This window comes from Mustela nivalis (genome assembly GCF_964662115.1).
Source record: "Mustela nivalis genome assembly, chromosome: 9".
Lineage (NCBI taxonomy): Eukaryota > Metazoa > Chordata > Mammalia > Carnivora > Mustelidae > Mustela > Mustela nivalis.
Window position 1 is genome coordinate 62,314,919 of NC_139028.1, and position 13,256 is coordinate 62,328,174.

The following is a 13,256-nucleotide window of genomic DNA, read 5'->3' on the forward strand; positions in this document are numbered from 1 at the left end:
CCTTTTAGATCAGCTCCATGTTCCAAATGGATATCCGAAAACCAATTCCCACATCATTCCCCCCTTCCCATCTCCCACAAAGTGGCTGCAACAAATACTTTTGCTCCCTCCTGCCCCGGTCCCCTTCAGTCTCATACTGTAAAACGAAAGAACCGCAACTGAATTCAGTAACAGTCTCTTACCCTGCCAGGAAAGCTAAGGAGTAGGAGTTGTTCTTGGAAACAAATGCGGAACGATGGGTCTGTGTCATCTTGCCTCGGGAAGGTTCTTCGTTCTCCGAATCTGAGAGGCGTGCAGGACACTGGCAAGAGACAAGGGAGATAACACAATTTGGTGGGTCCACGGACTCCCCCAAAGCTACTGTTTCTCAGCTGGTATAGGTCATGTCTCTCTGAGCACCTGTGTTTCCAACTGCCTGTTAAAGATCCCAATCTGGATATCCCAAATGTGGCTCAAACTTAATACAGCCAAAATTCAGTTCACTCTTTTCTTCTCTAAGCCCCACTATCAACTCAGCTAGAAGCCTCAATGCCATCTCTTACTCTCTCCTTTCCCTTTCTTCAAAGTCATAATAACAGAGTATGGAGGTTCTGAATACACCCAGTACTTCTTGATAGTTTATTTCATTTGTGTTTAATATCAGCCCCATTAAGAAGAGATGATCCGCCTTCTCTAGGTGGCAAACTGAGGCTTAGAACAGTTAATGTAGAGGACTGTAGAGTTAGTAAGTAGCTAACACAAGGACTTCAGAATGTCCGTTTCCAAGCTGCTTCCATGCCGGTTCCACTCTACTCCACTCCACTCCTAAAAATGCCGGTCAGATCTAACTCTTCCCAGGTATAGTCACTGTCACTGTCTTTCTTTAGATTCTCATCCTCTTCTGCCTGGACTGTTGCAAAAATCTCGTTACTGGTCTTGTTCGTCTGGCCTCTCTTCCCTCTGATCCTACCATACCATCAAGCACGCGGATAGAATCCCATCACTCTACTCTCCGTGTACCATCATAGCATTTCAAAGCCTCCCTTCTGGGCATGCTATTATTCCCTTTGCTTAAAACTCTTTGTGCCACATTACCTGCCTAAAAAATATTCATTAGCTCTTCAGGGCTATCTCAAATGCCACTCTCTCCGCAAGGGCTTCTAAATACCCCTAGAGTCAGCTTTTTCCATTTTCTTGATACTCATTCAGTTACCTTCATTTTATTTTAGACTCCTTTTTTGAGTTTTTCAATTTACATTTGAAGTTTCTTTATATGCACTTAGAAAAGAAGTCTGGAAGGATGGTTACCAAAAATGTTCATAAGGATTATCTCTAAGTTGCTGGGTGATGAGCAAGTTTTCACTTTTTCTTTGCTGTAACTAAAATTGTTATACCACATTGTTTTCCAACAATTCACAGTTATTGGTATTAACTGTACCATAACAAATCATAAATTGCCATGTCCATTGTATTTCCACTCCAAACTGATAACAACAGATGGTAAATCTTCTAGGAAAAGCACTTTCCTCCATTTCAATTCAACTTGACAAACATGAATCAAACACTTCGTGATGTATAAGACACTGTAGGAGATTTTCAAATAGCGAGGATACATTTCTCTTACTCAACAAACTTATAAACCTAGTAGAGAAACACAGATACAAAAGCATAATGTAAAGGAGAATGAAACTGGTCCTGTAAATTTACGAAGTTGGGAGGGGCGAGAGTAAATAATAGGAGGGAGAAACAAATGAGGAATCCCTCGAAGTTCCAGGAGGGTGACAGGTTTTGCACTGGGTATGGGCAGATGAATAGTCTTTCAACAGGTAAGCAGGGAAGCATTTCAATTAGAAGAAAATGTAAGAGCAAAGACTAAGGAGGAAAAGAAAAAGTTATATATTTGGGGGCACTCAAACAGCTCTGTTTTCTAGTACTTGGGGGTATGAACAACAATGGGAAGAGCAGTTCAAACCATACTAAGGACCTGAACACTGGGGTAAAGAATTCTTGTTTAATTCCAGAGGAGGGGCGCCTGGGTGGCTCAGTGAGTTAAGCCTCTGCCTTCAGCTCGGGTCATGATCTCAGGGTCCTAGGATCGAACCCCGCATTGGGCTCTCTGCTCAGCAGGGAGCCTGCTTCCTCCTCTCTCTCTCTGCCTGTCTCTCTGCCTACCCGTGATCTCTGTCAAGTAAATAAATAATTCCAGAGGAAATGGGGTGTCTTTTGGTGCAGAAAAGTAAAACAATCAGTTCAGCTCTAATCATACTATTCTTTATATAAAATACAATCCCTTCAGCTGGCTTTCCACTGAGCCTCTCTTGGAGCCTCTCTTCGGTCCCAATTTTAATGCAGTCTTGGCAGACAAAATTATTTTTCCAATACTGAAGACTCTTAAGAGACATTTAAAGCAAAATCAGAGCTATTTAAAAATCAAAAAGACAAAAGCAAACAGAAAAAGAGGTAAAATCACAGAAGTCTAAAATTTCAAGTGTTCATAAGTCAGTTTTTATTCCATGTGTTTTTGCATATAAAATTTTGTGAAACTGGCTATTACCAACAAAAACAAAAACAAAAACAAACAAACAAATAAAAAACCACCAAGTCTGAGGATTTATATACTTCCTGATTACTTTTAAGATCACAATTGGGTTACAATTTTTTTTAAGATTACAAAATGCAGTTGATTTCTATTTCAAAGCCAGTAGTGGCAAAAGAAAAATTAATTAGAGCCATTTCCTTGCCTTCACATGAATTAATACTAGAGATCATTTCCTGGAGGAAACTTGGATCTGGCAAGGCCAAAAACAGCAGGTTCTTTATATCAAAGGACTGCAGTGGAGGGTAAGCTCTCTTTGTCAAGATCCGTTTGTCCTAAAGATAAAGGTCCTTCTGGGTCATTTTGCTTAAGGGATCTAAAGGATGGCCCTGTTGGGGTGAGGAGGCAGAGCTGTAGTCTAGAGATCACAGACCGCAGTTGGGGCTGGCTGGGCTATTAGTCAGAAAACACACTGTATGCACAAGGCTATCATATTTCATTCTCACCTTCCTAGCTAAATTGCATCCTCTCCAGTCTTTTTCCTTTTGTAGCTCCCAATGAACAGAGGATTAAGAGAATGCAAACATTTCAGGTTTGTTAAACTGAATCTTTTAGAAGGGTGAAACCCTCCAAAATCTAAGTGACTACTTTTAGTAAGTAAGTAAGTAATAATTATTATTGTTATAACTGGGATAAAAGATGCACAGTTAACAGCAAATACCACTGATTCAAGAAAGCTTAAATAATTTCATTTCCTAAAGTTCAGGAAAAATGCCTTTGCAAAGAGTAAAGCAAAAGCACAGTGAAATTAAGCTGGCCAAAGTTGTACAGTCTGTTACAATGCTGGGACATGTTTAAAAGGCTAACTTCTGGTGCAGAGATTTTTTCCTCTATTCTCTCTTATCTATCTTATATACAATAAAGCTTTATTAATCCCAGCTAATTAGAAAGTTAACCTGAAATACTAACAAGTTTAAATGACAAACTATTTTAATCTTTTTTTTTTTTTTTAAGATTTTACCCATCTATTTGACAGAGAGAGATCACAAGTAGACAGAGAGGCAGGCAGAGAGAGAGAGAGAGAGAGAAAAGCAGGCTCCCCGCTGAGCAGAGAGCCCAATGCGGGACTCGATCCCAGGACCCTGAGATCATGACCTGAGCCGAAGGCAGCAGCTTAACCCACTGAGCCACCCAGGTGCCCCAATGAAAAACTATTTTAAAAGATTACAACTCTAAGTCTATCTTAAGTACACACAGCAAGCCACAGAAAATGTCTGATGCAGTATGATATACTAAAGAAAAAAACTCAATTATAATTATCCATTTGAGCATCCAGTGAGCCTTCCAAAAATGCTTTCTTACATACATTAAATATACCACCTACAACCTTTTCCAGGAATTTGCTTGGTAAATAAGTAACGAAAAAAATTCAGGCAAGATTTGGCAAGATTAGAGGTCTAATTAGGGTTAGTTTAAACTAAGTAATCTAATATTGAAGACCTACCTTATATCTAGCACTATGTTGCTTAAGGCATTAAAAAGAATAGCAGGAAATCAAATCCAAGTTTTATGGAAACCTAGCTTAGGATGTAAGATGTACAAAACTCAAACATCAAATAACAACACGTAGGTCAAAATGACAACATACGTATAAAATTTGCACAAGTAATATTCTATACTATGTCCCTCCCCTCACTCATTTTTTTTCTCTGACTATTCCCTTACTCTTTCTACCCAAGTCTGTTGTTCCACTCATGAATTATTCTCTCTAGCTCTCATCTGGACACTAAGTTCTCCACTACTTGTATACTACACGGTCAGCAACTGTTACCACCCTCATAGCTCAACAACCCAGGTTTTCAGACCCAAGTGACCTGGGCTAACGACTGATTTTGAGACAAAATCAAGATGGTGATCTACTTACATGTTCCAGATCTGTCTTCAGTGCTAATGGCTCATCTCTCTTCTTCTGGTCATCCATTTTCCTTTTCCCCGTTTCCATATCCTCTGATAACAGCTTGTGGATTTGATCTTCAGAGGTTTTCTCCTCTTGTAACTTTTCCTCTCTCAGCTAAAAATACAAATCACACCGTGAAGGAGAGTTTTAGGCAACGGCAGACTTCAAAACATCTACTCAGTAGTATTTCAGAACGAACAGAACAGATCACATGGCAGTCTGGGACTATTTTTCTTACTAGATGTAAAGCCCTCTTAATTTTTAAGTAAGTCTGCTTTTATTTGATTCTTGTCGAACATACACTGCATGGCTTAAGATTTAAATGCTCTGCATTCTTGAGCAATCTGAAATGATAAAAGCCAAGATAATACATCATCAAAAAATAAGATTGATTCACTTAGCCAAAAAAGGTTGAACCTAAAAACGTTCCTTATTCCCATAAACCTGATTTAACTGCGTTAAGTGTAAAGAGCCCAGATAGAAGCTACAGAAGGCCAGAGAAGCGGGCGAGGCAAGGCAGTTCTTCAGTCCTAGAGGCAACAGAAAAAATTATCACAGTTTCAATGTTCTGCAATTTATGCTATTATCTTGTGGTCCACAGGGTAGGTCAAACTACATGGTTTACAAAGAAACTTAAGGTAGAGGCCTATGCTCCTAATATAGAGGAGACAGCAAGGCATTATGAAAATAAGATGAGCTTTGGAATAAAAACCTGGGTTCTGGTGGTTCTGTCACTTAGTTACCAGCTATATGATCTTGGGCAGATGAAGCATCAGAAAGGATCATATTCTCACCTACAGAATAGGGATAATGCTACTTACTTTGCAGATACTGTTGTAAGAAATAAATGAGATAATATGAAGTACTTAATGTAGTGTCTTGCTGTGTCCTTATAGTACATTAAAAGTTTCCTTTCCAGGGACGCCTGGGTGGCTCAGTTGGTTAAGCAGCTGCCTTCGGCTCAGGTCATGAACCCAGCGTCCTGGGATCGAGTCCCACATCGGGCTCCTTGCTCAGCAGGGAGCCTGCTTCTCCCTCTGCCTCTGCCTGCCATTCTGACTGCCTGTGCTCACTCTCTCCCTCTCTCTCTCTGATAAATAAATAAAATCTTAAAAATAAAATAAAATAAAAGTTTCCTTTCCAAATCTCCTTTTATTTTCTTCACTGCCTGGGGTTTTAATAAAACTTAAATGCCATAATGAATAGCAAAGCAATTCTAGGCTACTAATATTTTCAATCATATTTATAAAAAATAAATAAACCTAAAGAACAAATATTTTTCATTGGCTGTTGCCTCAGGGTTATAAAGCAAAATCAACAATAACAATAAACAACAATAAGACTTAGTCTTATCTTTCCAATTTCTATAGGTCTGATTCCTACAGGCCTGAACTAGTCTTTAACACACTGAGTCTAATTCAAGAGATTACCAATATACAAAGAACACCATACACAATGTTAGGTCAGGAAGGGGCTCAAAAGAAACAACGTGCTCCCAACTTGCCCCAAGTCAAACAAGAACACAAAGAGGAAAAAAGCAAATCCACAACCAGGGAGAAAGTAAGCCTAACATCAATGCTAACTGCCCACATGAAAGCTCAATGCCTTTTGATGATATTAGATGAGAAATTCTCGTTCAACAAATTGGCCAACAGCTACACAAACGGGTATTTCATTTTCACAATATGAACAGGCAGTGTGGCAAAAAATAGAACTAGTTTTAGCATTGCAAGAACTGCTATCATTTACCCAAGTCCTAGGTATAAGGTGTCATACATACGTACATTATCTCATGTGAGAAAACGAAGTTCTAGGAATTAGGTAATATGTTCAAATTCACAGAGCCATAGTCCTGGAGCTAGAATTCTAATCTAGGCTTATCTCAGTGGTTCTCATCTGAAGATGATTTTACTTCCCAGGGTACATCTAACAATGCCTCGTTGTCACCACTAAGGGTGTGGGGTGTGCATACTACTGCTAGACAGTGGGTGGAAGCCAGGGATTGCTACTAAAACTCTTAAATGCACTGGAGAGCCCCCAATAACATACACAAACATTGTCATTTTCTTGAAACTATTAAATTTCCTATTTTATATATTTTAGCGTTTTGTTTAGTGGTTATCAGAGTTTGCATACTATGTCCTCTGGTTTTACCAGTGTTTTAAAGTATATCCTTTTGCTTCCTAATAATGTTTACTGTTGCTTTCAAAGTTTTTGCCAATGAACTTTGACAACCACTATGGCTGGTGAAACCACCTTTCCATTGCAATGTTGAGTCTCTAACACTGTCATGTTAACACAGCTAAAAATTTAAAACTTGAAAAACCCACATATGGATTTAAATCTTCACTCGAATCGTGTTTGTGTCTTCTCCATACTGGGTTCTTTTTGTTTTGTTTTGTTTTTGTTTTTATTTCTTTTCAGTGTAACAGTATTCATTGTTTTTGCACCATACCCAGTGCTCCATGCAATACGTGCCCTCCCCAATACCCACCACCTGGTTCCCCCAACCTCCCACCCCGCACCCCTTCAAAACCCTTAGGTTGTTTTTCAGGGTCAATAGTCTCTCATGGTTCACCTCCCCTTCCAATTTCCCTCAGCTCCCTTCTCCTCTCCATCTCCCGATGTCCTCCATGTTATTTGTTATGCTCCACAAATAAGTGCTCCACAAATAATGTGCTCCACAAATAAGCTCCAATAATATGGAGCATACTGGGTTCTGTAGAAGTTATTTTCTTGTCCCTTCTGATAGTTTTTCATAAGGACTTAAGAACTTGGGTCTCTAGGAAAGAGTTTTCATATTCTGGGAAAATGCCTCAGGGACTGTCAGAAAGTAGCATATACACTTGAGAAAGAATTATCAATAGCTGCCCTGTACTGAACTTTTTTTTGTCCAGGCATTAGATTTATAGAGCTATCCTCATTCAAACATTAAGGGCTCTGTGTGTATCCATCATTATCATTTTACAGACCCAAATATTAACACTCAGCAGTTAAAATTTGCAGAGACTGAATACTGCAGAGCTTGGATTTTAAAGCAAACCACTGGCTTCAGAGATCAGGGTTTCCCAACCTCAGTACTTGAGGCCACATAGGTACTTTTTTGGGGGAGCTATACAGAGTCTGAGAAGAAGGCTCATGCATAATAAATACCTTATTTGGGAGCAGGAGTTAAGGACAGAGTAACATAACACGGAAAGAAAGCCAATAAAAGTGGTGTGACAGTTGGTCCAGTAACTGGCTACAAAGGACAATATGAGAAACCACATGAAACACATCTCAAGACTATCAGTGTGAAGTGAGAAAAAGGGAAACAGATCAATTGACTCCAACCTCCCACGGACCGAAGTTCGCTCCGCAGTGTGTTAAACCCCCCTGACAACTTGAGCAAGTTCCCATGGTGGGCACTGCCACAGCCATAACAGAGAAGCCCAATGCTAACAGCAAGAGGCAGGCAGTAGGAGCTAACTGAGATCTCAAGCTGCGCCAAAGTGAAGCTGCCTACAACTGTAAAAGCAATGATTTTTACTGCCACTTTTAGATGCTAATTTTTAGAGAAAAACTACTGACTTCGGTACATTCATCTCATACTCAGTCTCATTACCACGAAATACCATGTAATTTTTTCCTGAAAATATCTTTACTTGGCCTTCACTAGTTTTTTTTAAGATTTCATTTATTGATTTGAAAGAGATAAAGAGAGCATGCACAAGCAGGGGGAGGAACACAGGAATGAAGACACTCCCCGATGAGCAGAGAGCCCGGCGCCTGCCTGGCTTTATCCCAGGACCCTGAGATCATGACCTGAGCCCAAGGCAGACATTTAACTGACTGAACCACTAAGGTGCCCCTTTCATGTGTCTAAACTGGTATACCTGAGAGCACCAAAATTCGTTTATCCATTCAAGTGCTGGACATTCGGGTTGTATTTAGTTTGGGGGTATTATAAATAAAGCTGCTAAAAAAACAAGTCTTTTTGTGGACAGATGTTTTATTTTGCCTGGCTACATAGCTACAAGTGGAACTGCTGGGTTACATAGTAAGTATATGGATTTTTTAATTTTTGTTTTTTAAAGATTTATTTATTTATTTGTCAGAGAGAGAGCACAAGCAGAGGGAGCAGCAGGCAGAGGCAGAAGCAAACTCCCCGCTGACCAAGGAGTCTGACGTGGGACTCAATCCCAGGACCCCCAAATCATGACCCCAAATCAAAGTCAGCACTTAACTGACCGAGCCACCCAGGCGTCCCTAGTAAGTATATGTTTAAAATTAAAACATAATTGTCAAAATGTTTCCCATCGTGGTCATACTATTTTATACTCCCACTAGCAATGCATGAGAGTTTCAGATGATTCATAGTTTCATATTCATTCTCACTCTTGGAATGGTTAGCCTTTTAATTTTAGCCATTTTAAAGGATGTAAGGGGACATTCCACTGTGGCTTTAATAACTATTTCCCTGTAGGCTAATTCCACTGAGCATCTTTCCATGTGTATAGAAGCATATTTTCTTTTGTAAAGTATCTGGTCAAATCTTTCACTATTATTATTATTATTATTACTATTAACCTTATTGTTTGCTAGGTGCAAGAGTTCTTTACAAATTCTGAATACAAATCACACATTTTGAGAATATTTTCTCCTGGTATTTGCTTTGCCTTTTTATTTCCTTAACAAGTAAAAAAAAAAAAAAAAAAATTTTTTTTAAGATTTTCTTTATTTATTTGACAGAGAGAGATCACAAGTAGGCAGAGAGGCAGGCAGAGAAGCAGGCTCCCTGCTGAGCAGAGAGCCTGATGTGGGGCTCGATCCCAGGACCTGAGATCATGACCTGAGCCAAAGGCAGAGGCTTAACCCACTGAGCCATCCAGGTTCCCCAACAAGTAAAAATTTTTACTTTGATAAAGTCCAGTATGTCAATTTTTTTCTTTTGTGATTAGGATTTTTTGTGTTCCTGTCTAGAAAATCTTTGCCTATCCCAAGGTCAACGTTTTTTTCTTCTGTGTTTTCTTCTGCATAATTTTAGCTTGTAAGTTTAGTCTATGACCATTTCGAACCAACTTTTGTATATTGTATAGAGATCAAGATTCACTTTTACATATTCATAGGATATTCAGTTTGTTCCAGCACGACTGTGGACAAGACTATTCTTTTGCCACTGAATTACTTTTGTGCTTTGATGAACATTAGTTGACTATATATGAGTGGGTCTATTCCAGCACTATATTCCATTCTATTCCATTTATCTTTATGTCTTTTCCTTATGCCAATACCATACTGTCTCAGTGACGAGCATCATAGCAATTCTTGAAACCTGGTAGTAAAGTCCCCCAGAACAACATTCATTATTCACAGACAAATAATGCTCCATCTAGAACATCCACTAGAACCTACAAAAAGGCTACTAGAAATATTGAAGAAATTTTAGCAAGGTAATAGGATAGAATAGCAAAATATAAAAATCAATTGTGTTTTCATTGACTCACATGAACAACTAGAAAATGAAAATTCAAAAATACCACTTACAGTAACATCAAAAATATCAAATACTTAAGATAAATCTGACAAAAGATGTGGAAACTGAAAGCCACAAACACTGCTGACGTATTTAAAAAAAACAAAACAGGATATATCATGTTGATGGGTCTGAAGACTCAATATTATTGAGATGCCAATTCTGCCTCAATTGATCTACAGGTTCAATGCAATCCCAGTCAAAATCCTAGAAGATGGTGGTGTTGTGTTGGAGGAGGAACTGGCAGGCTGATACTAAAATATATAGAGAAGGAAGAACAAAGATAACTTTGAAAAAGAACAATCTGGATAATTAACACTATGAGATTTCAATAATTGTTGTAAAGCTACAACATTCAATCAAAACAGCATGATAATGGTATAAAAATAAATAGGTCAATGGTACAGATAGAATATACAGTTTAGAACCTAACCCACAAATATATAGATAACTCATTTTTGACAAAGGTATGAAAGCAATCCAGTGGAGAAGGGATAGTCTTTTCAACACAGTACTGGAACAATCGAATATCCATATGCACAAAAAGGACCTTGGATCTATACTCACATCAGGTATAAAAATTAACTCGAAATGGATCATAGACCTAAATGTAAAGCCTAAAACTATAAAGCTCCTGGAGAAAATCTCTGTGAACTTAGGCTGTGCAAAGAATTCTTAAATATAACCCCAAAAGTACAATCTACAAAGAAAAAAAAAAGCTATAAACTATCTTTCATGAAAGCTAAAGTTTCTGCTCTTCAAAAGACTCTAGGAGAATGAAAACACTGACACGGACTGAGAGGAAAACATCTGCAAAGCACATACCTGATAAAAGATTTGTATCCAGAACATACAAAGATCACTCAAAATTCAAAAGCAAGAAAGCATGTGACCAACTTTAGAAATAAGGCAAAAGATGTGAACAGACATTAAGCCAAAGAAAATATATGGAAAGCAACTAAACACACGAAAAGATGTTCAAGATCATTAGTCGTTAGGGAAATGCAATTTTTTTTTTAAGATTTTATTCATTTATTTGACAGAGAGAAATCACAAGTAGACGGAGAGGCAGGCAGAGAGAGAGAGAGGGAAGCAGGCTCCCTGCTGAGCAGAGAACCCGATGCGGGACTCCATCCTAGGACTCTGAGATCATGACCTGAGCCTTAACCCACTAAGCCACTGAGGCGCCCCGGGAAATGCAAATTTTAAAACCAAAATAAGATACCATTACATAACAACTGAAACTGCTAAAATAAAAAAGACTAACCATACCAAATGTTGGCGAACATCGAGAGAAACCAGAACTTTCATACACTATTGGTAGGAATTAAAATAGTAAAATCACTTTGGAAAAGTTTGGCAGTTTCCTAAAAAACAAAACACACATCTACCATATGATCCAGCCATTTCAGACCTACACATTCACCCTTCTAAGAAAAAAAAGACTTGTCTATACAAAGACATACATGAATGTTCATAGCAGCTTTCTTCATAACAGCCAAGAACTAGAAATAACCCAAATGTCTATCAATGGGCATATAAGGTAAACAGATTGTGCATATGCATACAATGAAATACTACTCAGCAATAAAAAAATAAAATACTGATACAGGCAACACAGTGAATGAATCTCAATATAATTTTGCTGAGTTTTTTGAAAAAGCCAAACAAAAAGAAAAAAGAGACACACTAGACCTCATCCAAATTAAAAACGTTGTGCATAGGACACATTATCAATAAAGTAAAAAGATGACCTAAGAGTTATCTACACTAAGAGTGTGGGAGAAGATATTTGCACATCATATAACTTATAAGGATTTCATACTCAACATACTAAAGAGCTCTTACGACACAACCCAGTTCAAAATTAAGCAAAGGACTTGAATAGATATTTCTCCAAAGAAGAGACACAGGTGGTCAATAAGGTACTCAACATCATTATTCATAAGGGAAATGCAAATCAAAATCATTATGAGATAACCATTAAAATGACTATCACAAAAACATTTTTTTTAAAGATTTTATTTATTTATTTGACAGACAGAGATCACAAGTAGGCAGAGAGGTAGGCAGAGGGCAGTGGCGGGCGGTGGGGTAGGGGTGCGTGTCGCAGGCTCCCCGCTGAGCAGAGAGCCCGATGTGGGGCTTGATCCCAGGACTCTTGGATCATGACCTGAGCTGAAGGCAGAGGCTTTAACCCACTGAGCCACCCAGGTGCCCCTACCACAAAAACATTTTTTTAAAGATTTATTTATTTGACAGAGATCACAAGTAGGCAGAGAGGCAGGCAGAGAGAGAAGGAAGCAGGCTCCCTGCCAAGCAGAGAGCCTGAAGTGGGCTCAATCTCAGGATCCTGAGATCATGACCTGAGCCGAAGGCAGAGGCTTTAACCCACTAAGCCACCCAGGCGCCCCTCACAAGAACATTTTTTTAAAAAGTAACAAGTACCAACGGGAATGTGGAGAAACTGGAGCCCTCAGACATGGTTGGTAGGAATGTAAAATGGTGCAGCTGTTGTGGAAAAGTTTGACAATTTCTCCAAAAACTGAACATACCATCACCCATATGACCCAGTAATTCTACTCCTAGGTATATACCCAAAAAACCTGAAAACCAAAACTCAAAACAAATACTGGTACACCAGGGTGTATTGCAGCATTAATCACAACTGCTGAAAAGTGGGAATAACCCAAGTGTTCAAGAGATGAATGGATAAACAAGATATGATCTGTCCATACAATGGTATGTTATTCAGCCACAAGAAGAAATGAAATACTAAGACATGCAATAGTGTAGACAAACCTCCAAAACATTGTGCTACGTGAAATAAGCAGACCAAAAGTAGAAATACTGTATGATTCCATTAATATACCTAGAATAGGCAAATCTGTAGAAATAGGAAGTTAGGTTAGAGGTTACCGGGGGCTAGGGGAATGGAGAAATGGGGAGATATTGATTAATGGGTACAGGGTTTCTGTTTGGAGTGATGAAAAAAAGAGAGCAGTGACAACTGCACAACACTGTGAATGTACTTAAGGACACTGAACTATACAACTTAAAATGGCTAAAACGGCAAATTTTACATTATATATATTTAATAGCACTTAAAAAAAATGTTAAGTGTTGGGGTGCCTGGGTGGCTCAGTGGGTTAAAGCCTCTGCCTTCAGCTCAGGTCATGATCCCAGGGTCCTGGGACTGAGCCCTGCATTGGGCTCTCTGCTCAGCAGGCAGCCTGCTTCCCTTCCTCCCTCTCTCTGCCTGCCTCTCT

General features: G+C 38.8%; 1 protein-coding gene across 2 annotated transcripts in view; it reads right to left on the reverse strand.

Annotated features, from left to right (window-relative positions):
- Nucleotides 1-13,256, reverse strand: part of RNF169 (ring finger protein 169) — an 85,676-nt gene that overhangs the window by 24,121 nt on the left and 48,299 nt on the right. For both annotated transcript variants that reach the window (XM_082749679.1, XM_082749678.1), the window contains exons 3-4: nt 4,440-4,586; nt 183-301 (exon numbers count right to left, since the gene is read on the reverse strand). In XM_082749679.1, the coding sequence (XP_082605805.1) occupies nt 183-301; nt 4,440-4,586 (266 nt within the window). The remainder of the gene's footprint in view (nt 1-182; nt 302-4,439; nt 4,587-13,256) is intronic.